The sequence below is a fragment of the Emydura macquarii genome, unplaced genomic scaffold, assembly GCF_026122565.2.
Source record: "Emydura macquarii macquarii isolate MOO-44397 ecotype Brisbane River unplaced genomic scaffold, CSIRO-AGI_Emac_v2 contig_2531, whole genome shotgun sequence".
Lineage (NCBI taxonomy): Eukaryota > Metazoa > Chordata > Testudines > Chelidae > Emydura > Emydura macquarii.
In genome coordinates, this window is record NW_027132668.1 from 7331669 (window position 1) to 7358850 (window position 27182).

At 37.0% G+C, this 27182-nt stretch overlaps 1 protein-coding gene across 1 annotated transcript in view; it reads right to left on the reverse strand.

Moving 5' to 3' along the window:
* Positions 1-27182, reverse strand: part of TMCO3 (transmembrane and coiled-coil domains 3) — a 52567-nt gene that overhangs the window by 14806 nt on the left and 10579 nt on the right. Inside the window, exons 3-10 of the mRNA XM_067563651.1 lie at positions 19764-19943; positions 16715-16906; positions 14714-14842; positions 11476-11568; positions 9856-10042; positions 8153-8270; positions 7323-7518; positions 1207-1357 (exon numbers count right to left, since the gene is read on the reverse strand). Coding sequence (XP_067419752.1) covers positions 1207-1357; positions 7323-7518; positions 8153-8270; positions 9856-10042; positions 11476-11568; positions 14714-14842; positions 16715-16906; positions 19764-19943 — 1246 coding nt within the window. The remainder of the gene's footprint in view (positions 1-1206; positions 1358-7322; positions 7519-8152; positions 8271-9855; positions 10043-11475; positions 11569-14713; positions 14843-16714; positions 16907-19763; positions 19944-27182) is intronic.

Here is a 27182-nt window from a genome sequence, read left to right on the forward strand (position 1 = left end):
AGGGATGCATCAGAAACAAGGGTGATGGTGTGGGGGTGGATGGGTGGACGGGACTTCTCAAGCAGACTTTTCTGGGGTTCTTCCACCAGTCAAGGGACACTAGTACATGAGGAAGAATGGAGAGCAACTTGTTCAATCTGTGTCTGTTAGGGATATAAACTGTCTTGAACCAGGCCTGGAAGCAGTAGAGTTGTAACCTGGCATGTGATGTAAGGAAGGAGCTGAAGAAAAGTACTGGCAGTTATCTGAGGACTCAGCTGTACTTGCGTAACCAAATTTGTTAATATAGTAAATCTGACCTTTGGTAGGTAAGTTCTGGATTTGTAGCATCCAAAATGGTCCCTACAAATTCTATTCACTGAATTGGGGAGAGAGAGGACTTCTCAGTATTGAGATGAAGCCCTAGCATGCTGAACAGAATCAGAGCTTTCTTTAAGGATGACTTGAACCTTGGTGTAAGAATGTCCTTTGAATAGTCGAATCATCAAGGTAGGGAAAGACAACTGCCCATTGAAGACATCTGGTGGCAAATACCACTGTAACCTTTTTAAATACCCTGGAGTCAGTAGGAAGCCTAAAGGAGAGCCCTTGAAATTTAAAGTGCTCTTGACTTATGACAACATAGAAACATCTAATGAGAACAATGTACAGTATTGTGATATGAAAGTACATGTCTTGTAGATTGAGAGTTCCAACCCAGTCACTCGCACAGGCCCAGAAGTTTTACTTTAGCCTAACAAATTCCCCCTCCCCCTAAAAAATTCATTTTAAAAGTCACCTATTCAGCAATCTGACTGATCAAAATAAATTACTTTTAGTATAATAACAAATATCCAAGGCAGGGAATAAACACAGAAGAAGTAGTGTGTGGGTTTTTTTATTTGTTTTTTTTTTTAAACTGTTTTAACTGAAAGCATTTTAAGCCCTGTGTGTAAAACAGCTCCAACTCAATTGAGAGATTTAACAATTATTCAAGAATTTGCATTTTTTTAAAAGGCCAATAAGAAGCCAGAGTTAACATTACAGATATAATTTACAGGTCCATAAAATATTTCAATACTGTATTTAAAAATCAAACATAGCAAGTTCACATAGTTCATGATTATTTTTCTTAATATTTTCACAAAATAAAAATCCACCACTCCACACACACTTCAGGGTAAACTTGCAGTCTGATACTTTTAACAAATTTTCTCAAAAAGTTACCTATAGATGCAAAGAAAATGATGGCAAGAAAGTCACGTATTGGTTCAATACAGGACATAATCTCTTCAGTGACCATGTGACCCTGAGAAGAGATCAGTGCTCCAGCTAAGAAGCATCCTAATTCCATTGAAACATCCAACAGCTCTGTGATCTGTTAAAGAAGAATGGAAAGTTTATCGCTATTTTCTGGCTGTCAAATTTTTATGACAGTTTATAGAGATTTCAAAAATACTTCTTTGGGGTTTAATGTATTACTGAATCTCAATACAATTTCAACAATGAAAGAAATTTATAAGATTTATTTCAATGCATTATTCTACAGTAATGTATTAATTGTGTTAAATTAGATGATTAATAAACCAGACATACCCTCTAGAAACATAAATGTACATTTTCCATCCCATACTTTAAGACTTCTTGTGTCATGTTCCAGGGATAAAATCTAGCCCCACTGACTCCCACTGACTTCAACAGAGACAGGATTTAATCTAACAAAATTAACTAAAACCAGCAGATTTCCTGCCAATTGTTAAACAAGAATAAATACTCTGAATTTATAATCTGGGATGAGATTATGGTCTTTATTTAACAAAGCATTTAATCATGTACTTAAATTCCATTGTTAATGAGATTTAAGAACATACTTAAGTACTTTGCTGAGTAGGGATTAATTTAACCATGTACACGTAAGTATCTGCTGAAGTGGAGCCTAATATATTTGAAAGATGTTATATTGCTCTACTGTTGATGCTTGTTTATTTATGATCCATGGCATTAAAAAGCAAGTATGTTTGTAATCTCCAATTTAAGCCTACCAAAACAAGGAAATTGTCTTCATTTTGCACAGTGCAATGTTCTGAGTATTCAAATAGTGAGCAGCACTTATCACATATAAAGGTATTCAAAAATAAAATGTATAAATAAAACTGGTATTTAAAATCCTGCTGCTGCAGGCAGACGTCTTATTGAAACAGGACAATGTCATAAATATTGAGGGAATACATTAAACTGACAATCAATTTCCATCCTAATTTAGATTAAGCAATAACATGTTACTCAGTACATTTATGCCTTGGATGGTGTTGCAGTATAATGTAAGAGAGGCCTAAGACCAAGAAACTATAATCAAAAGATTACAGAGCAAAAATCCCTTAAATAAGCACTACCTAGAATGTCTTATTTATTATGAACTGGAATCCACAAATAAAAAGAAAACCAGAGCTGGGTATTTGTAAGTATTAATGAATGACTGCTGATCAAATAACTCCATTTCTGTCCACAGTTTTGAAACAATTCCAAAACATTTAATCATATTGATTGGTCTGTCAAACAATATAGTTACTTACCAATAATTAAACTAAAAAAAGAAAATTATAGCCCATGTAGGCTACCATATCACAGGTGGACATCCCAGGTTTTAAGAATTAAACTTAATTTTAGCTTCAAAATACAGATTGCTCTTACCAGGAATTTGAAATTATGAGAGAAGTTTTAAAGCTTCAAACCACTTTGATGCAGAGAAAAAATACAAGATGGTGGATGTGATGGAATAGATGAGAAAGTAATTATTTTTTAAATTTTATTTATAAAAGAAACAGTACTGTAGGGCATAATTAAACTTCAAAAACAACATTTTCAGCACACATCTGAAGCATGCCTTTGCTACTATGATATAACACATGCTCATGTCAAGTTATTAAAAGAGCTATGTGTCGAATAATCATTGTTTACATTTTAAATATTTACTTTTGTGATGGTTGTTAATTCAGTGTTTAAGAAAGAATTTACAATCTCCACAACTGGATTTTCATGCTATTGCAGTGTAATGAGAAATCATTAGTCAGCAAGGTGACAACATACAATAAAGTATGAGTGAGACATGCTGTTTACAAGTCAGCAGTGCATAAACACAGTAACCAACTAGAAATTACACACCAAACAATACCCTATTATTCCCCCCAACATAAAATCCTCAATCTATCCACTTCTTGTAGGAGAAGGTAAATCAGAGCAAAAACGTAATCAGAGCAGCTGAAAATGCTAGCTTTGTCATTCTCTTGTCTACTTCCCAGACTGAAAGCAATATTATAAAACTCCCAGCCCTACAAAACATTTACTACTATTCCATCTGGGGAAAACCCACAGTATTAGTATCACACATACAGCAGCTAACACTGCAGGAAGAAATACAAAATATCAGGAATGGGATTTAACTAGACCACAACTTTATTAAGTAATACATCTGGGATCTATCTGATAACTCATCCACTGCAGGTCATCCTTCCTTTATTATCCATAGCACCTGGTGGAGAGCTGCCCATTAATCAGATCCCAGCAATGTTGCTGGGACCCCATCATCCTCTTTCCCCTCCCTCCCCCTCAAATCAGAGGATTAAGGGGGTAGGAAAGAGGGCATTGTCCCCTAGCTTTAATCAGTCATTAGGAGCCTCAACCCCATTTCCCACCTTCTCTAGGAGATGCCTTTTCCTAATCTGCTTCCAATTCCAGTTAATCAGGAAACTAGACGCCCACTGAAGAATCACCTGAACTCAGTGCCTGCCAAACTGCGACAAAATTAATTTTACAACCTAATCTATGGTTGCTGAAAGGAAAGTGACAAAAACAGACACTGCCCAGGCCAATTTTAGGGAATTTTTCTTCCTAGCCTCAAAAAGGCAACCAGCATTATCCCCACAAGGCCCAAAAAACCTGGTGCTACGTTAATCCCAAATGGGGGTGGATAAGGGGGATCTTTTCTTCCTGTCATCCCAGACAACCCCCCTTCCACCTCTCAAGCTGCAGTGGGATGGTGAGGGTGGGAGGAGAGAGGGTGCCTTCTAGATGGTACTGTTCTGCTTTGCAAACAGGTCCCAAGAGCTTGTAGTCACAACTGTGGCACTTGTAACTTGAGTGTTTTCTGCAATGCTAACCTCCCACTATCAAGAATTGCTACATAGAACCCAAACCTTTCAAAGTTGTCAGTTTTATTGAAGAAGAAAAAAAAAACAAAAATATATCACAAACAGGGTTTAAGTTTTGAACTTCTGATAAGAATCTATTTTAAAAAACTAAAATTCACCAGAATGCCCATACAACTCTGTGGCAGATGGAGGCATGGCAGCTTCAGACTCCTAGCTTATTTGGTGATTTGCCCCTAGAAAAGTTTTCAAACATTGACAATTGTGGCCATTTCACAAAACAATCTTATAAAACCATAATAAACAAGGATTCTTCATTTGAGCAAGCTACCCCATTAAAAGTGTTTCTATTAAAGCACTCAATTCACTCTGATACCTTCAGACAAAAACACGCAACTGTCAAATATGAAATAAATCAGTGTCCCAATGTGGATGGCTGGGGGGAGGCAGCAAAGAGAGGAAATTGAAAATAAAGAATGATGATTATTTAAAGATCAATGTTAGATTCCTAGCCGGAATCCTTGTAATCTTCTTTATTACTAATTAGGTAATATTAATATTATTAATATTAAAAGCAGCAAAAATTGGATTGAAAGTAAATGCAGAAAAACCCAAGATTATGAAGGTAAGAAAATGGACAACAGATGCAAAGGTGTATGTTGTTGGAAAAGAAATCAGATGGGTAGAAATTTATCTGCTATCTGGAGAGTGTGATGATATTTGAAGGTAACTGCAACAAAGATATTCATATAAGATTAGGAAAAGCAGACACCACTACTGGAAGGATGAACATCTGGACAGAGGTCTCCACACCAAGGCCTAATTTGGTCTGCTGAGCCTTTAATAGTGGTGATAACATGCATGGTGGGAAAGATCACAATTGATTTTCAGAATCCAAGCTGAGATTGCGAGACTGTCAATTACAAGTAAAAAGATTTTTTTCTTTTAAATTGAGCACATGTAGTGTGGTAATAATTAAGAAACAATAAAGATAGATACCCACACAATGCCATTTTCACCACATTTTTCAGACTAGACCTGCATTTTGAGGTACACCCTGTCGTCTCCCTCCAGCCTCCAACCTGATCTGTCAATATGCTGCATCTGATATATTTCTGTAATGACTTTCTTTTTGATACAGTAATAAAAATATCTGAAATAAAACTATCAGTTTTCATTCAAAAGTACTCAAGGCAATAGTTTACTTTTGCATACTTCACTTTAAGTGCTGAAAAAGAATTCCACTTTCTTTTATGGCTTAAATCCACTAATACACATCCTGTTGTATGTGTAGTACCACTCCTCTTTTACCAATACTTCAGATATACACAATTGCTGTTAATGTTTCTAATGGAGGCACATTTCAAATAAAATATGACCCCTTATTATACAAATCAACTTATTTTTGTGTGATTAAGCAGATTTTTAAAGATTTCTACCCTTAGTTTTAAATTCCTCTATTGTCTTTCTATTACGGGTGCTTCACAGAAATTATGTCTGCTTGTTAATGGATATCTACAAGAAACAATGAATAAGTTGTTTCTTTTCTTACTTATATGACCTAACAATCTGTGGCACTTGTTTAAAAAAGGATTGGAATCTCAAGCACTTCCACAGGAATGGCATTTTTCTAAATTACACAGTAGAAGTCTGTGAAATGGTTAATTGTGAATTAACTTCTTCCATGACCTAAATTATAAAGATTAAAAGATGGCATGCACACTTAAGTCCTCTCTCAAGGTATGTCTACACTTAGAGCAGTGTGTACAATACAGACAGTGCACACCCAGCTAGCATGGCTATAATCAGCAGCGTAGATGATGAGACATGGTTAGGCGAGTAGAGTACCCTACATGCCTGAACCCTAGGCTATGTACCCTACATGGCTCTCTATCTGACAAGCAGTGCCCCCCACATCTACACCGCTATATTTAGCAGTGTAGAGTACCACTGCCTCCACCATGCTGGAGCTTTTCCACACCACAGTGAAGACTCTGGTAGTAGGGAGCTACTAGGTGTGTAGCTATATGTATCCTACATGGTGCCGCAAGTGTAGACAAGGTCCTAGTGACAAGATTTTCTCAGGATGTATCTGAAAGCTTCTAGGCACATTTTGCAGAACTTACTTGTTTTCATTAATGCTGCATCTACTCCCATTAAAATGTTTTAGTGCCAACCTTTTGCTTTAAAAAGCTCACTTTATTTGGTAAATTAATACAAACAGCACATCCACATGCTCCTCTCACTTTTATCATCAGTCCTGAAGCATAAATTTGGAGAACTGAAACAACAATCTTTGCATGGTAACACCAGAAGAAATTCAAAAACCATAAACGGATTCTGCAAATCCACATCAGTGCTACTTCAAACTCAGTTTGTAAAAGATTATGGGGGACAGCTACTTTCTGTTCTCAAACAGAGCGCTCTACAGGATGAGTAGAATAGGAAACATTACACTGGGACAAGAAAAATATACCCCTAAGGTCTCTCAGGGACTTATTATTTGGCTTGCGGTATGTGTCCTGAGAAACTACAGTGGCTTCAATGATCCATTATAGCCTTTAAAGAAAAAAGTCTGGTTAAAAAAAAGGCCCCACACAAAAAGAAACAAATAATTTGTAATAAAGACTACTGATTTACCAAATGTAATGTTAAAAACAAATGTAACAGAAAGAAGTTCAGTTTACTTTATTTCAGTAATTCAAAACCCATCCTCAAATTATTTTTCAAATTTGTTAAAAAAAAAAAAAAAAAGCCCCAAACAAAAAAAGCAGTTTTCTGCACTCAGAAATAGGATTTTAAGCTTTCAGAAAATTGAGGCATGCAATGAGGACTAACAAACCTTTAATTGCACCATATAGTAATGTGATAATTTACACAAACAATTTTACTTTTAAATGATTTGTTGAAGTTCAATATGATTTTGTCTAGGTTAAATAAAATTAAAATTATTGACCCTTAACTCCTAATCAATCACTATTTATCAGTTATATTGAAGTAGAACTTAACATGTGCTAGATGTTTTAATCATCCATGCATTTGAGTTTGGGTTTTAATTTTTTTGGTTTTAAAATGTCAAATTACAGAACTGTGGAAATATGTAATAAAGGTTAAATGTGACAGCTTTTTTGGTATTGATGTCATATTAAATTGTACATCAAACATATATAAAAATGCTTTATTGTTTTAAAAGATTACCGTTAACATAAGAAAGATGAAAGCAGATATTCCTAGAACGAGGATTTCTTTATTCCCTTTACTCTCCACATGCAACTTGCGATAATATGGTCCTATGAGGTAAGTCTTTATAACAAGACATATAAGAAAAACAGCAGCCAGAGAAAAGAGAATTTGGCCAATCAGTATCAGTATTCTCAATATTTCCATGACAATGCTAGGAAAGAAAAAAGAAAGCATGTTATTCTACCTGTTCTCTTGCCTTTAACCAATTTCCCCCAAGTGAAAAATCTAATGGCAAATATTTTCAAAAACAGGTTGCTAGAGTTAGCTTCCTAAATTCATATTTAGGCACCTCAACACATGTCCTGATTATCAAAAATGCAGAGCACCCAGTAATTCCTGCTGAAGTCTAGAATCTAATCCTTTTGTGGTCTAACACAGCCTGTATTGGCTGACCTTCAGGGCACAGCATATAGCTCAATAATTTACTCAGGCTTATATTTCATTAGAATGATTGTGGGATACAATGAGATGGTATGGAAGGAGTTCAATTTTATGGCAATGAATAACTTTTCCCCCATCATTTGTTTTTACCTGAAATATTGGAGTGAGGCAAGGTGAGTTTTCTGATTTAATATCGTACATATAAACAATGTAAAGGGTGCACATAGCAGTGGACGACCACCTTTTGAGAAGCCAACATTAAAAATTCTAAATATAGTTTTGTCATAGTCATACATGGATACATAGGCTTACAGGTGGGCAAATTTTTTAAGCTACAAAACAGTGAGGTCCTCTTCAGAGACAAATAAAATACATACAGAAATACATTTTTAAAACCTCTTTACCTGGAGTATGTGCTGGCTCCTGCTTGAATAAGGGTTGGCATAACAGCTATAAATAAACCAAGCTGTACATCCTGCATTACCAGCATGCCAAGTAGTACACTGCTGTAGTCAATATCACCTGTTTGTCAGAAAAAGAAGCTGATAAAAATGTAGCTTGATTGAGATGGAACATTGAGACTGTAACAATGTTAGTAGTAATCATTTATCTAGAGATTTCTTCATTGACTGAAGGGACGGTTAGGTACTCCAGTAAGATACGGAATAGTGTTATACTTCATACTTTTTTATCAGTTATGGCAATCTAAACACGGAAAGAATTATAAGCATTTATCATGGATTAAAAATAAGATTTTGCTAAAGCCATCTGATCAACTGTTTGGTATATCATTTCTATTTTTGTAAACTACTCCAGATGCTGTAGACACAGTAGCCTGATGAATAGATATAGCATGCATAAAATATTTCTTTTAAGTTTAATGCAATTTGGTGTGAATAATCTAAATCAGTATCCATTAAGGAGATATGCAGTTTCTTTCTTAGTGACTATAGAACTTTTGCAGGAAGAAGAAAGGAGGTGAGCAAAAAGCTTTTGAGGGGAAACTTGTTAACTATTTGGGAAAGTAAAAAGCTGTTACATAAGGTGCTTCTCCTCTGAAATGTGTTTAGGTAAAACTCTTCTGACTTTCTGTATCTATTTCATGTGTGCATTCAGAACTATATCTGCTTCTTTAGTGATAAAAATAAGTTTGCTTTTCAGTCCTGTTAGCACTGTGGAACCCCTACAACTAAGAGATTGAGCTGGATTCTATTATTTCTTATGTATCAGAATTGTTTGTTAATTTCCGATCAGTTACACCTAAACAAGCCCATTAATAACAACAAGGTTGCACAAAAAAAAAAAAATGTTTTCACTTGTAAACTGAGCAAATAATTCATGGAAATAATTAACATGGAATTCCCACATTGGCATTTTTACAGTCACTTTTCAGAGTAGAATTACACTACGTGAAGTGTGTAGAAACAGGAGTGGATTTCTTCTGAAAGGAAAAATCTAGAAAAATGTAGAATTAGTGCATAATTTAAGGAAAACTTTCAGGCTCAGAGCCTTGAAATTCTCAATTAATAATTTTCTTAGATATTCACTTAACCAAAAACTAATAATTATTCACTGAGAATGCTGTATTATCTTTCCTATAGCAAATCCATCTATATGAAGCTAAAAGTATTTGGGGGAAAGACTACACTAGCTGGCCTCAGACTGCAGAAAGAAGGTGCAAGTTATTGTATCAGGCCTCTCTGCCCTCATGGCAGATTGGTAGTGGCAGTCTTAATCTGGTGATTTAGCATAAGCATAAAAATCACCTGGTGGTTGAAAGGGTTAAAATCAGTGTGGGACTCCATTTCAGAGGGATGTCATAAAAGAGAACATGACACTTTATAAATACACGATGTTATTATCTATTATGATACTTTTATAGATCTTTTAGAGCAAGTGGGCCTGTGCACACCACACAAAACTAGCAAGCAGCAATGCCTGGTATTCCAGGCTCCCCATCGAGTTAGTACATTACATAGTATTGGCAATGCTCTTTTTCTATTTTGTATCAGGTCACCAGTATGATGCTCAACCATTTTGAGAATTTATTACAGACATTTTTAATCAGTGCTGTCATTGGGACAATCCATATCTAAATTGCACTTACCTTCTTTATCTCCTCGAGCACTCCCTACAAGGAATCTGGATACTAAGGGTGTGCTTGATAAGGATAAACAAGTAGAAATGAAGACGCTCTGTGTTGGTCTAATCTGTAGTAAGTGTCCCCATAGTAAACCAAAAGCAATCATCAGAAGTGTCATGTAACAGGGTCCTTGCAAAGATATCTTCCACACCTTGAGGATAACACACACTTAGATTTGTATTGTATAACTTGAGAGCTATTCTCTCATTGATGCATGTTACATTGGTTTTCAATGCAAGTGAGTAGTAAAAGAAATCAATGTGATTTTGGATTGCAGAGCCACATCACAGAAGTAATAGCCCCTCATTACACAACTCTGCTGAGACTGCACTTGGCAGACTATGTCCAGTGCTGGGTACTTCATTAGACGCATTAGACAAACAGAAGGGAGTTCGGAGAAGAGAAATAAAAATGATTAAAGGGCTAGAAGGCCTGACATGATAACTGTTGACAAATTGAACTACACAAACACCAAGTAGGCAAATTAATTATTTAACAGGATGCAAGGAGTATAACTAGAATGGGATAAAATTAAGAAAAGGAAAATAAGTTAAATATCAGGAAAAACCTCCCAATCATGAGAACTATTATGCTATGAAACAGTTTTTAAGAGAACCCCATCCCCAAAGTCATTTAAAACTAGACAAGACAAAGCACTAGAAAATATATTGTACCAGATATGGATTAAGCCAGCAATGGCAAGGTATGGACTAGTATATGGTTTAATAGGTCTTCATCTTTAACTTCTGTAATTTATGAGTGATTGGTGAATATAACTTATATTATCATTTAACTGAGATACCGATATAATTGTCCACATATCAGTAAAACAGACCTATTTTTATGTGATTTCACTGACTATCAACTTCAATCTAACACAAACATAAAAGACATTTTGCATGGCTTAACTATTACTGTAATTTGTATTATTGTACTAGTTTTAATAATTTATTTTGCAACAATATGTTTTCAATTATTAAAATTAATATATCTTAACCTTAGCAGCTGCAGTTCCTGATTCTCTATATTAACAGGTCAACTTCTTTAACATATTTGTCCCTTTTTTACTGAAGTCTGACAATATATAAATTAGTTTATATTATGGTACGTGTCTAATCAAGGGCCAGCAGGCTCTAACAACATCTTTCATCCAGCACACTATGTTGTAAACCCATCATATGGGGTTTAATACATTAACTAAGTCTTGCAGGACACATGCCTGCTTCACAACAGTGTGATGTCTGCACCTCAACAACTGGATTCAACATCACAATATAATATAGTTAGATTGTCCTGCAGTAAATGTGTGTCTTAATTTCCTGGAAATTTCCATGAACTGTTCTGGGAAAATCAAGAGGGATATTAAAATAGGCACTAGGATAACATTTCTTTGCATTCTTTCTCCTCCACCTGTCTCCTCCTTCACTCCCAGGAAAGAACCAGAGATATTTCTCTTACTTGTAAAAATCTTGGTCAAACTATATTAAGATATATTGGAAACAGGTGTTTAAATGCTGAAATATAATTGAGAACTTCATCATCACCAATCAAATCTTAAATGCAGAAGTTTTATTTAAAAAATACCTTTCTTAGCTTTTCAGGGGAAAACTCCAGACCAACTAGAAACAGTGTGAAGAATACACCAAACTCTCCTAATGTCTCCACTTGTACAATAGACTGCAAAAGAAGAATATAAAATGTTCAGTGTGCTAGTCTGTTTACTATAATACAATTACATCTGCATTACGATTTTAGCTATGCAATACTATGAGACATAGGACGATACATGTACCAGTTTCTGCACCAGCAGTACCCAAACTCTGGTCTGTGGAGGACTTACTGGTTGTCATATGGTGCTGGCTCTCTTCGTTCACAACTACTTCTACAGGTAAGTGACCAGGCTCTTTTTGACAAAGATGACCCTAAAGCCTGTAAAAGCACTTACAAACAAGAAGGAACCATCCTAGCTGCCTCTTTCTAGGGGCTGCTGCTACATAAGGAGTGATGAAAAGGGAACAAGAGCTCCCCTCAGGTACTGGAGCCATCAACCACCAACAGGAGAGGAATGTCCTGAAGAGTGGAAAAAAATAATGAAGTCGCTAGCAACATCTCCAGAGGAGAAGGAAACCAACCAGCAGGGAAGCAAGTGCAGGACAAAGACAAGTGGACTAAGTGGCAGAGAGCATGTGCAGGATGCAGCAAAGGGAGAGAAGAATAGAACAGATGGTAGGAAGAGATTAAATGAAGGGCAAAAGTAGGCAGCATATTTTTTTTCCACAAGTGACTAAACATTTCACATTAGACAATTAAAAATACATAAATACTTCCTTGTGGCAATTACAGCAGTTACTTAGAAAAGTGATATTGGGATGTTATGTGACTGGGAACAACAGGAGTGATGGTCTGTACAATTGCAAACAGGTGGTGCTCCACAAGATAACCTCTCTATTTCCATGTGGTATACACTATGAAAATTATAGAGAACCCTGATCTGTTCTAAAAGATCTTTATCACTAAACAGTCAAATTTTAAGCCTGTTTCTACTGTAAGTACAAAGACATTATCTTTTTTACAAAAAATCACATATTAATTTACTTACCTCCTTGCCAATTTTCAATCCCTCATAGATTTGGCAAAAATCTCTCTTGGAAACTGAAACTTGGCATGCTTGGTCTGCATGTGGAGTTTTGCTAAGATTGGCTGAAATGATTTTTGTTTGTATTCTTATAGGAATGCATGAAGGAAGATGAAAACTTGAGTTTAAGACAAATTTGTTGTTCCTCCAACAGACCACTTTATTGATAGTTTGGTGGGACTTAAAACAATCTTCTGTTTCCTGCTATTGCTATAGTGGTCCCTAAACTCCCTCTCCAGCTTCATCCGCACAGGTTACTTCAGTTTACAGAACACCTGTGACAGATGAAGCAAGGGGGAGATAACTAGACAGTCAGTGACACATTTTATGCTGAGTTTGATTACAGAACACAGATTTTTTAAAAGATTTTATTCAGTGACTGTGCAGAAAGCAAAGAAAAGTTTCAGAGCACTGAGGTTTCCAGAGGCCAATGTTGAGCACTGCTGAAAATCCCACCCGTAACGTTATTATTATCCTTCAGCATCTGAAGGTTATAATATAATAGATCATAATCTGATGATAAAGAAATGCACTAATATAATTTTGTTAGAACCTGACAAGTGTATGACTAATTTAATTAAAATTAGTTTAAAGGTAAAGAGACCACTGCCATTAGTTAGTGGACACATTATATTCTGAAAATGTAAATGGTCACTGAAGTCAATGGGAGCTGAGTTAAGCCAATGCCAAGTACTTTTGAAAACACTACCCTAAAGTTTATTTTCATCTATAAAGATTTGAATTCTAAAAATGTTCAATATATTTTGTCTATAAAAGGAATTCATAACAATCTTCATGTGGTTTGCATTAAATACTTCTTCACTGCTTGTAAAGCATTTGAGATCTTTTGATTACAGTTCCACAGATCAATTTTTACACAGCTTATTTCCCCCATTTTATAGCTGGGGAAACAGGCCTAGGAACGCCTGTTTGCACAGAGAAGAATTTCACACTGTGTGGATTTCTCTTGTGTTTTTTGTAAATAAATGTAGGGTGTTTTTGGTAATAATTTTGACAGAATTACTTTTAAATTAGATATTCTAAAAGGGCTGAACTTGGTAAATTGTAAATCAATACTTATTAGTTGCACTTGTTGAATATGGATTGATGTCTCCTGAACTAAATGTACATGAAGCCAGAGGCAGTCCTAAATCACACCACAGGATACAACATATCTCCGACGTCTTCATAAGGGAGAGAGCCTCTGTCTAGCTACTATAATATTACTCTGCAGTGCAGAATATTTTCTCAACCTGTAATTCCCTTTGCTAGACTCTAGTTGGTGCTCTTCTGCCTGCTACTCAGAAGCCCTCTGGCTGTATCTCTGTGATCACTCTGCCACCTCTTTGCCTATCACTGCAGGGAGAAAGTGACAGCAAAGCGGAGAAAACAGGTGCCTCTCTTCCCACAGTAACAGCACCACCACCTAATACTTCTCAACAATTATAAGGTTCACAGCAAGAGAGGTGGATAGAAAATAGGGGATAGAGAACACCACTGATTATGGGGAACTGAGAGATGTTCTCTCTGCCCCCTCAGACTAGACTTTGGTCTCCCTTTCCCTTCCTCCTACAGTCCACTCACAGGAGATAGTATGAAACAATTTTTAGGTTAGTGAATTTTTGTTTATTTATGCTCAGGTGAAACATGACAGTTCACAGGAGAAGACCTGAAGAAGAGCTCTGTGTAAGTTCAAAAGCTTGTCTCTCTCACCAAAACGTTGGTCCAATAAAAGATATTACACCTCACCTGCCTTGTCTTTCTAATATCCTGGGACTAACATGGCTATGACAACACTGCATAGATCACAGGAGAACTCCTGAGTTGGAGCAACTATAATACAGAAAAATAGCGTTTTATTTCAACTCCACAGGGAACCAGTTTCTCACTGTAACTGGCCTAGAGAAAAAAACGCCCTCTTTCCTTCATTTTAAAAAAGTAAGTTCCTTTCCTTTCTGAGGTGGAGAAAAACTTGAAAACATGAATGAATGCTAAAGGAGCTCAAGTGAGAATGCAAATAAAAAGAAAACCAGATTTATTCTCTTTAAAATTCTATGATTTTCTGGGGCCTCGTGGTTTTTGAGCAATGGAGATCGGCAATACTGTAAATCTTTTAAAAATTATTAAAGCACCCCTAAAAATGAAGGCAGGTATAAAAAAATACAAGAATCTCACTCTCTTTCTTACCTTAATCCTGTTTAGTCCTGATGGTCCCAAGAGTACTCCACAAATGATATATCCAAACATGGTTGGCAATCCTATCATTGTGCATAGCCAGCCGCATGGCAAAGATAACATTCCTATAGTCACAATATCCTAGTGTATAAAATTGATTAATTTATTAATATAAAAGTCATGAGGAAGTTGTGGTGAAATTAAGGACTATTCCCAATCATTAAAGTTTAGTGGCAATGTACAAATAAATTTATATAATATCTTCCATCTGCAGAGTTCAAGGCACATTACAGACATTAATGAACTGAGCCTCAAAATTCTTATGTGGTAAGCATCATCAATGCCACTTATAGATTAAGAAACTGATGAATAGATTTTCGTATTGTAAAATGTAATAGACCGTCTGTTTTTGCAATTGAGGTGATTAAAAAACTAGATTTTTTTAAACCTATAATTGATGTTTCTGTGTATTAGACACACAACTCTGGAAAGTTGCTCTCAGCACACAAGTCTGACAAAGATCTGAGACACAGATCAGACAGTCATATTATGCCAAAAAGTTTTGGCTCTGAGGACTTTTAATCCTGCCATGTCTCTCTTGACCATCCCAAAAGAAGCTTCCATCAGAGAAAAATAGAAAGAAGTATTAAGGGAAGAGCTAAATCCATAATAATAAAAAGTATCAGCCAGAAGTAACTCGTATTTCCAAATGAAAAACAAACCAACTGTGGCAAAAAAGTTCAAAATGAATAGTAAGAATGCTAAAGAACCCTGGATATCAAAGCAATAATATCTACAATACTAATGAGAACAGAAATACAAAAGAGAGGGTTACTCACCCTGTGCAGTAACTGAGGTTCTTTGAGCTGTGCCCCCCTGTGGGTGCTCCACGTCAGATGTCGGTGTGTCCCAGCATCGTCAATCACTGATGAACGGCGCTGGGATGCACCGACACTTGAAGTGGAGCACTCACAGGAACAGCAGTCGAAGAAGAAACATAATTTACATGTAAACATTCTAATTTTTGCAATGTTTTGATTCCTCAGTCTGGAATCACTTCCTCATTGGAGAGAACGGCACAGGAGCATGCAGCAAAGTCTTCAGACAACTGATCTCAAGACTGGCCAAAAATGTGGCAAAGATATGGCCAAAAATCTTTCAGTAGATATATTAAGTGTTGTCTATAGTGAAAAAGTATAGAAAAGACTGCAGGTTTGCATCTGAATTCTGTCTAGGACTACCCTCTCATATCCCAAAAGAGGAGGCCCCAGGAATAGAGGACACAGGATCTTTCATATTACAAGCTCTAAACCAGAAAATCTTTGCACCTTTCTTTGTCCATTTCCTTCTTCTAACAATAATTTAGCTAGAGAAAAACCAAGTAGTGTTATGTTTCCTACCAGAAAGTGAATAGACAGAGCAGAGTTTTGTATTTCTTGCAAAAGATTCTGCACCACCACAGATTCACTGAAACTGCAAACTGATCTGAAGGTTGAGAGTCCTGGAACAAGAGGATGTTCTAAGAACCTTTTAGGCAATAGTTCACAGTCCTCAGGAAAGGGAAACGACTCACTACGAGGGAGGAAACACAAAGATGTGTGTTTGGGAGAGAAGGGCAAGACTGAGAACCTTTACACCAAAACATCTGGACCATTTTATCTGGTGCTTCTGCTAGATACTTATATGATGAGAGTAACTGATAGTATAGGTCTGGAAAACTTCTATCAGATTGAAGAAATTTTTTATTTTAAACTACAATCTTGGTATGTACAGGACACAGGACTGAAAGAAGACTCTTGCCTTTGCCTTGTCTGAAGAAATTTGTTTAAAAAAAAAAAAGTATCGATAACAGTGTTCTGAACATGTAAAATACATCGTTTTCCTTATCTTCAGGAAGATCAAGCTAAGTGCAATGTTAATTTTCTGGTAAGGGAAAGAAGGGTGGAATTTGAGAAGTTTTCCATTTACTAGATCATAATAGACAAAACTCCAAATAAATTGATAACAATTTACCTTTATGAAATGGTGGTCAGCACGAGGGATGGTTGAATCCCTGGGCTTGGTAAGTATATATTGATTGTTTTGGGAATCAATAAGCATACTAAGACCCAAGTCATCTTCCACTTCTCTTTTTGAAATATTTCTCTTGGAGTTTGCTTCATCTTCTTCCACCCTTAAAACTGCTTCAAAGTTAACACCTCTCACCTGGCAGAAAGAAAGCATTTCACAGTAGAAAATTAAATATTTAAGTCTCAGACTGAGATATTTTTATATAAACAACCTGCTTTTTATAAAATAAATGTACTAACAAGTTCAAATACTGATTAGATATAGTGAGGGTTTGTTGTTATAAAGTTAATACAATTAGGAATTTAGGGAATAAAGACTCTGATGGGGCAGGCATGGCTGGCACTGGAGAGATGTCAGTGTTGGAAGTGAGACAGTGTGGCTTTGTGTATAATACACCAGACTGGGATTCAGGAGATAGGATGGAGTTCTCTTCCTGGCTCTGCCACTGATCTACTGAGTGACCTTGGACAAGTCACTTCACTTCTCTGTACCTCAGTGTTCCCATATGTAAAATGGGGATGATACTGACCTTTCTAAAGCGCTTTGAGATTTACAGATGAAAGGTGCTATATAAGAGCTAAGCATTATTAATTTTATATGAGTGTTGAGGACTTTGAACATCTAATAGGCCAGTATGAACACTTCTGGATTTTGTCTCCTAAAGGAGTATTTACTATATGTGGACTGCACATAACAAAGTACTATTTGCCAGCTTTATGTGTGTTAGAGGCCCAGTACAATTTGAGTTGCTTGACCACTGTCCTACAGGCCTAGCATAGCTTCAGTTGCTTGCTTGGCTATTCTGACCCCCTGTAGCATGACATCTTCCAGTTGGCAGAGACTGAATAACCTTATAGATGTCTTAGTTTCTGCATACCACAGCACATAAGATAAAATACAGATACTTTATGCTTGCAGCTGCACATAGATAACGGTGATGGGAACAAGAAGTTATCCTTGAACATCTGGGGGTACACTGTTTATTGCCAAGGGGCATACTTTTACTCCGCCCCTCCTATCACCAGATGTTGCTTTGACAACCCCAATTATCATGGTGAGAATGGAATGTAGTTAAGGGTGGAAACCCAATGTAGGTAATTAGCATATATGATAATGAGAAAGAGATAATTAGGAGAAGGTTGTTTATGGAAGGGTATAAGTAGTCATCACTTAGACAAAGGGGGGCGCTCCATCAACACCTGACTCCGTGGGAGGTGCTGCGGGTTGGACCAGAGGATCCACTGACTCCCTGATGGGGCCCCTGAAGAAAGCTGTTCCTGTATACAGCCTTCTGAGTAACTGCTCAGCTCTCCAGGCTTAGTGAGTATGATATATTGTAGTAAATTTTAGGCTTTGTATCTAACTAGTATATTTATAGAAAACCTTGCACATTAAACCTTATTGATCTGGAAATCGGGTGTACCATGTCTCACTGGTATCCACACTGATCACAAAATGTCCAGAATCAACAATGTGTGATTGCTGCTGTCTTGCGTAAGTGACTTAATTTTCCTGTCCTTTTTATCTATTAAGTTATCCTAGCTTGTTATATTTTTGATGAAAACTTATGTTCATATTACTGATTCCCTTTTAATAGTGCTCTTTTCCTTACAAAAGTGTGGTTTGTAGCCCAGGTTTGGTATATTTGTATGTTTTGTTTTAAGAAAAATTGCAAGAAAATACTGAATGCTTCTTGCTAAACTGAAGTGGATACCTGAGAAGACCTCTGATGGATACTTTATTTCTTATACCCCATTAGTAGGAACACAGGGAGGAAAAGTGCAAATAAATACATTAGAGAAAAAGGAGCCATTCAACCTCTTCCCAATGAGCTGGAAGGGCAGCATGAAAGGGCTCTACAGTCAAACCTGATCTCCTCCCATACAGCCTGACCCCATGTGGATGTACCACTAATAGCAGGAGTAACAGAACACAGTTCTATAGCCAATTACTTCCTGGTCACTGGTGCTCCTGTTAATCATGAACCCCATCTACAAAGATGGGACAGCCTAGAGTAGAGAAAAAGATAAAAGCTAGTTGCTTCCCAGCAGGAGGCCACCACAACTATAGCTGTCCTGACTCCCTCCTAAAGGGCAACTTCCTGTCCCCCCAAAACACAACTCATGAGCAGCACAGACCTTGCACCAGGAACTTTTGCCAACAAAAGCTCTTCTCACCAGAACTAGACTCTTACAAAAGTAGAATCAAAGGCCAAAAAGCTGCAACCTTATGCTCAGATAACAGGACTGACTGGAGAGGCTCTAAGGAAGGCTGATGGAAGGCATGGCGTAATGGATGTATTCCCTGTTCCAACACACACATAGGGTTAACCTGAGGATTGTTTCTTTCCCCCACCCTCATATCCATTGCAAGTAGCCCAAGAGACTGAAAGTAGATGAAGTTCAAGTGGAAAAAAGTCACTGCAAATGCAATTGAGGTGTTTCATGCCCTTACCTTGTGCACAATTCCTTTTCCCAACTGTGAAACCTAATTTCATGGGTTCTCCTTCTCTCATTATATTCTCAACAAAAATTGAGAAAAAAAATCAGAAATAAAAATGGAGGCTAATTTTAACAGGGTGATCCTGTTTTCTGAGAGTCTAGATATAGACCCCAAATAACATCGAGCTAGACCCTGAACATTATGTCAACATCATGATGTGCAAGTTTGTTCCACATTATAATAATTAAAAGTGGAAATCATATTTAAGACTTCCAGTCCAAGAGAGACAAAAACCACTAGTGGTAAGGGAGATGACAGAGTACCTGTTTCCTGTCAAGCAGTCATAATAACTCTAAACAAACATTTTCTTCTGTGGGAGTCAGGGGACAGGAAAGATAAGTAATAAAGCTGATGTTTTAAAGTTGTCACTAGATTATGACCATTATTTATTACATCTGACATAAAAGTAGCATCAATACAATGCTTAGTTCAATCTAAAAATGAAAATATAGGAATTAAAAAGCAGAATGATTTCTAGAATGTCACTTACTGATTTGTTGTCATCAAAGGCATGTTCTTCTATTTCCTCTTCCAGTCTATCGGCTGCTTTCCTGACATCCTCAAGAATTTCATCAAGCATGGACAGGCTTTTATTTTGATGCTGCATATTCTTGAGGGCTTCAACTTGATGTTTTTCTGCTGCTAAAAGTTCAATATACTCTGTTTCCTCCTGTTGGATTTTACAGCAAATAAGAATGAAGCTTTGATTTGATCTTTGATTTTGACAACATTCTACCTTATTAACATTTATTTATACTATTTTTGAAACAAACCATTGTACACAAATTAGAATTTCATAGCAAATTTTTATGAAAATAACCCTACTGTGACTTGAAAGTTGTTTTTCTACCTTTTAATTTAATTTAAAAAGATTTATCCACCAGTTCTCACAGGTGGGTTCCTCTGTTCTTTTACAACATTTACAAGCAGTTGCAAAGCTGAAAACCAGGGAATATCAAAGAGGGGACACCCTAAGAAACTCTCTAGAAGATATATTAATTCCAAAGCCAGGTACAATTGAAAAAAATATACTTCAGCAAGGAAGTTAGTGTATAATTAACTTAAAAGTATTACTTCACTAGCTATTAACAGGCATACAAATATAATGGAATATATGCTCAAAGTTTTATAAACCTCAATATAAAATCAGGAAATAGTTTTAAAAAAAAAAAAAAAAAGACCACAATGGTGCACCCATAAACAGAAAAATCATGTGTCAAGTGAGCTCAGAAAAGGGGAGGCCAGATTTATAAGCGTGCTTTCAAACAACAGAAATTAGCAGGTAAAAGAACATTTCTCTTTTTCAAAGATGCATCCGTTAACCCTTACAAATAGGATGTAGCTAATCAGAAAAAGTTTACACTGAGAAAAACCATTCTAAATAGAGAACAAGATTAAACAAAAAGGTAAGTCTGTGTTTGGCTTGGTAGCCTGTGAGATAGAGATCCCTCTGCTAAATGAAGTGTCAGATCCCAACCAGAGGTCCACTTTGTAGCACTTGGAAAAAGCAGAGAGGAACCATCAAGTAGCTGTCTTGCACAAATGGTTGAGGCTCCTGCTCATTCTTCATAAGAAGTCTCAGTTGCATTATGTGCCCTGAAGTCAGAAGGCAATTAAATGCCTGATTTCTTGTACACCTTTCCAATTCAATGTTTTATATATCTTATGATAGTCTTTAAAGCCTTTTGGTCCCTGCACTTCAGATGTAAAGAAAAAGAAAGTGCTGACATCTTGTGATTCGGTTCATTGAAAATATAGTTATCCTTGACTATTAAACGTAAGCTGTTTCTCCTCCTTTGGATGTTTCAGGTTCAGAGAGGATAGCAGAATAATGGAACGTGCAATATTATCTATTGACAATAGACCAGTTCAAATAGGCTCCTGGTCAAGGTTATGTCTACTAAGATTGCAATTTTTAATAGAGAACTAGTAAGCATTTACTGAAGCAAGAGATTCAAAGGATGCTCTGTCAACAGGGCAATTTAAATCAAGGCCATTTAAATCACCAGTGGGGAAAGCCTTGATTTAAATAATCAATTTTAATAGACTTTTCTATTTGTATTTGTTGTTTTCTAAAGAAAAGTGCATTCTCAATGGTTGATATAACCAATGACATCTTAATTTACAACTAAATAGTCTTTGTACCAAATCTAATGCATCTTTTTGCCACCTATGAGGGTACATTATAACTATATATGTTTTATTTAAGCAATTATATACCTTAATATTTTCAGATTCTTATTAACTGTACATTTTTAGTATGTTAGAAAATGATGAAGGATTTATTGCTTATTAGCTAGATAATTAACTTTTTGCTTATGATTTGTGTCAAGGTAGGTAACTGGAATTTAAACCAGCAAAACAGTATATCAAATTTATTTTTATTAAACGAAACAACTTTAAAATGTTTTGGATACATCTCTTATCAAAACATGTATCACATTTACAACTAAGTAATTTATTATAACAGAGAGATTAACTGTAGCCAATGAATTAATATTTCAGGTCATCCTTGGGAAAAATTTCAAATATGCCTAAGTGAAAATTACTGAAGCTTAAGTTCCTATTCACCTAAGTCTCCTAAACTACTAAGGCTGACCTACTGTGCCATATTTATAAATCTTTACCTCAAAAGTTAGATGTTTTCCCCCTGATTCTTTATACAGAAAAGCAGCTTTTAACGCAATATTTTTGATAGAGGCTCATGGATTCAGCATATTTATTTTTTAAAATAAATGTTTTAAAACATTTTAATAAGTTTAGGTCTTAACATATTTTGTATTAAATTCAGATTTCATTTTAAACAGGTTTATTTTTAAAAAGAAAAACTTATTATAATTTAACTTTAAAAAATCAAATTTAAATAAAAAACTAATTTTTTTTCAAAAAGAATTGTTGATTTTTAATCCACCCTCTCAGTCAGAGCACAAAGCACTACACTGAGTTTCTCTGGGATAGGAAAGAGAAGGAAGGTGGCACAGAAAAACATTTTCAAAAGACTAAGATGCATTAACTTAGTGACAGCATATAAGAATTTGGGAAATAGAATGTGATGCCAGGCTTCTCCTTTTCTTTGGATCCAGAACAGTATCTGGATTTTAATGGATCTAACACCAAGACCAAGGGTAAAAAACTGTAATGCAAGCAGCACAAGACATGAGCAGTTCTGTCTTCTCTCCTCCCCTTGATCCAGTGAACAAGTTCATCCCATTTAGTCAAATAGGAACAAATCATAAATGGCTTCCTTGATGTTAATGTTGTGACAACAAACTGTTCAGAGGAACCCTGTCACTTCAGATTATCCCTTCAGAACGCTTTCCAGTCAAAAGGAGACTCCAGGTTGTGATGAAAATCTAGGTCTTGGTGTACAGATTTGTTTATTAACATGTTTAGAATTGCTCTTCTGTTTAGTCTTTTGGTAAAGAACATTTGCACTGTCATATTTTTCCTGGTGGTTGCATGCTTCCCAACCCTTTAATGCTCTATGCAAGAAAGCACTGCTTGAAGGGTAAAAAACCATCCTCTCTCAGCAGCTCTGGATCTGATGCACAGCCACTTTCCTTGGACAATGACAGGCTGGAACATGGGATGCCTTTAGCATCCAGGTAGTTTTCCCTCACAAGAGGAGCAATTCATGCCAGCTCCTCCTCTAGGTCAGGACAAATTGGAGAAAAAACAAGTTAGATATAAACTCTGGTAAAGTAAATAAGGCTATAAACTGGAAAAAAGAGATTAGCTACAGTAACACAAAAGATCTCTGATCACCTGAAGGACAGTTAGAGGCAGGCAACTTCTGTAATATTTATCCAGATGGGCCCTTTACCATTCCACCCATTCCACAGCTTTGCAAAAGCTCCAATGTAACAGAGGGAGCCATCTGCAAGGAATGGCAGGTGGGTCCATGAAAAGAAAATGTTGCTTCAAAGCTGCTGCTTTTAACAGACCTAGTCAAAAGCATATCAGTACATACACTGCATTGTGCCTCACATTGGATGGAATGAGACACCAGACCACTAAATAGCAAAATCTGCACCAGTATTATCTGCACTTGAAAAATTTTTCCAGACGCCTACTAGTAGGGTGACCAGATCAGGACAATTCTGATATTTGGGGCTTTGTCTTTTATTGGCACTTATTACCCCCCCATATTTCACACTTGCTATCTGGTCACCCTGCCTACTAGCCAGAAGAATAAACACCTAGAGATAGATCTGTAAAATGAGGATGGGACCCACCAGCAAGATTTAGGGGCAATCCCCTGCTGAGAACCCACCCTCTTTGCTGTGGCCCGGAGCTATTAGATTTTGTGGGGTGCCTATATACAAATATTTTTCCTAATTTAAAACAAAATGATCACAATTATGGCATCGAGGCTATTAATGCTATATTAAACTTGCCTTTTAATTAACAAAGCCATTCTGTGGTTTATATTTCAGTCTTAAAACATGTAGAACAGGGGTTGGCAACCTGTGGCACACGAGATGATTTTGAGCAACACTCATGCTGAGCCCACGTCGCAGGGGAGAAGACAGGGCTGGGAGGGGGAAGCAGCCTCCACACTGTGCTGCTTGGGGCTGGGAGCAGCTCCAGGCCAGGGAGCTGGGCCCACAGCACATGGGAGAGGGGCGGAGGGCAGAAAGGGGGAAGACTTGGCATGCCATGTCTGAAAGGTTGCTGACCCCTATTTTTGCAGGGCCCCCTTTAGCCCAAAGCTCTGGGCTGCAGTGCCTAAAGCCCCTGCGTTAATCCAGCCCTGCTCTACTGTTAGAAATTCCACCACTGTCCCTTTTCCTATCAGGATATGTCCCTGGACCCTGCTTGGGAGTTTTGTCTTTTGTATCAGCATCTGGCTGGTAGGTGCCTCATAAATCTGAAGTTGCTAAAAGATAGATGGAGCTTTCAGTCACTTCTCCTTCCTCCAGAGCTTCTCTGCTGTAAGAAAAAGGCAGAAGAATGGAAGACAGAAGAGGCCTCTAGTTCTCCACCTCCCCCCCCAGTCTTCTGTTTTAGCTCTCCTCTGTGAATAACTGAAGCCTCTTTTTCAAGCAGCAACAATATGAAACAGGCATGATACTCAGGAGCTAGAAGCTATATACTTCAGTTTACTAGGAGTAAGGAGGTGAAGACAAACAACTCACAGACAGAGTTTTGGATTTTGCACCTAATATTCCATTGGAAAAGTGAAAAAGTGCTTCCTGTGAACACATCAACATTAACTAAGGAATTAACACATTTAATACAGATAAACTAGAACAAAATTGGAACAATGTGCAAACAAGTGACCTTAAACCTACCTCATGTAAACTTCCCTCTTTTCAACCACCATTTTCATCTCTCATCATTATGCTTTATATAACAGACTGTAAATTACATGTGAAATCACCATGCTCATGTTTTACCCGTATAAGAAAAAGGAGAGTTTTAAAAAATCTACTTGTCCCAGGTGAGTAGAAAGCTTGACATGCCACACCAGGGGAACACACTGCACTTCAGAATCTAAGCTCTCTTTAAAAAAATAATAATAAAAAAAAGGTTCTAGACCTTATAGTTCCAAAGAATCCTCCAAATGTGACTAACGTGTAATCCAATGCAGTGTTTCCCAAGTCTGCAGACAGATCTCTCCAGTACCACTTTTGCTGCCTATACCTTTGCCAAGCAGCAGGAGAGTGAAATGTGTAAGATTCTGATAAGCTTCAGAGCTGCAATTTAGAACTAGAACCATAAGAAAAACTGACATATTGGTTTGCTGGTAGTTCCAAATAACTTTAAAAAAATAATTTAGGATCAGATGAAATGTGTCATTTCAACTGAGCTTTTTTACATTTTTTAGGATTTTTGTAATAAACTGAAGACAGTTTCTAAACAAAAAGTTGTTTTGAATTAAAAAAACTAAAAAGTTTCATTTAGAAAATGTCAAAGCAAAACATTTTGATTTTCTCTATTTAGTTTTTTTTTTTTAAACTAGAACAATTCACAAAATTGTTTTGGTTGATGTGAATCTGCATTTTTTTCACCTAAAAAAGTTTTGGTCAAAATATTTCACCAAGCTCTACTTAAAAGCTGTGTACAGCAGTGAAGTTGTCAAAAATCATGTCACTTTCATAAAGATCGCCACAGCTTCAGAAAGCTGTATGTTGCAGAAGCCATCTCCTGCACTCCCATGAAGCACTGGCATGGACGCATGCTGAGGGCTTGGCTGGAGCACACTGTGCTCAGGGTAGTGTCTGCCAAACTTTCCATACCCCTCATTCCCGTTCACAGCACAAACTGCTTTATGAGTCTCTCAGTTTGTATCCTGCCCTCTGTTCACACCACCTTTTGCACCTACCTCTTTTGCAACCTTTTTGAGCTCAGGACCCATTGTAAATGTTTATGGCTTGTCATGACCCAGTAAATAGTCTGGGGATGGAGGTCCTGGGGCAGAGCCATAACTGGACATTTCAGCACCCAAGAGAAGCAAGCATATTTGCGTCCCCATCACAGGTGACGCATGGGGCAGCATGCAGGGTCACATCTCCCCCAGATATTTTGGTTGTGCCCCCTCCCCCAACCCAGTCAGCTGGGTGGCCCGCTGAGGTGAGTCAAGGAGTGGAGGCTGTGACCAGGCAAACCAGTTTATATTAAAGCAATAGGCAGTTCACCTGTCTGTGAACCTCAGAGGAATGTCAAGAGGCATTGTAATGTGCAAACCAATCCACTTGTAAAATGCAACTGAATTAAGTTTGGCTATGTCCTGTTGCTTATTTGCTATTATGCATGCCCTATAGCAAATAAATCTAGATCAGAAGAAATACTAAGATTATTGTATCCACTTGTCTATGAACCTGTTGGTTGCTATGTTATTGTATCCACTTATTAGAAGAGAACAAAGGAAGATGTTATCACACTGAGTTTATATAGACCAGCGGTTCCCAACCTATAGTCCGCGGACCCCTGGTGTTCCATGAGACTACTACAGGGGGTCCGCGGAAAAGAAAAATAACAACATCCTCACCAAGGAAATGTACAATTTCAAATAAAACTAGTAATATGCGGTGGTCTGCGAAATGTTTGGAGGTTGAAAAGGGGTCCGCACACTCGAGAGGATTGAGAACCACTGACATAGACCATGCCCTGTTAATTACATTTACACTAAGTTTACCTGGGATTGCTGTCTGTATACTTAATTAATCTTGGAACAATTATGTGTGCTATGTCTAGTTGTGAATTCATTTGATGTATAAAACTGCATGAAAGCTAAATTTTCTGGCTATCACATTGTTCCTGCTTATCTACACCTATTTGTCTAAAGTTGCTCAGCAAGGACGAATATTGTCTTCAAAGCGTGGGAGCTGTGTGCTCAACAAAGGGAAATCTATGGACACATGCTGTGCTAAATATACTTGGCAGGCTGTTTCAACTATAAATACTGGATCTTGAGAACGATCCGGCCATGTCTGATCTTTTTGGATGCTGTCAGGGGGCTTTCCAGATATAAGACAGACTTCCCCAAATCCATTTTGGGGAAATTCAGAGAATTTATGAAAAGACGATGAGACTGGCAGGTTGCTACATCATTGGTTTTATTTTGAACCTACAAATCCTAAGTCAGCAGTAAAGTCTTTTATCTGCTTTAGCCATGCTATAACTCCCATTACTTTTTTCTAATTAATAAATCTTTAATTTTAGTTTACTAAAGGATTGGCTACAGAGTTGTCTTTGGTGAGATCTGGAGCTTATTTTGACCTGGAGTGAGTGACTGGCCCTTTGGGACTGCATGTAACCCAATGGGTGATGAATTTTGGTTTTAATAATCTTTTATCATAAAACCCAGTCTGTCTGGGTGGTAAAGTAGGGATCTGAAGAGCCAAAAGCGGATGGTCTGTGGCTCCATGATAAAACTAATATGTGATCCAGAAGTAAACTTTTG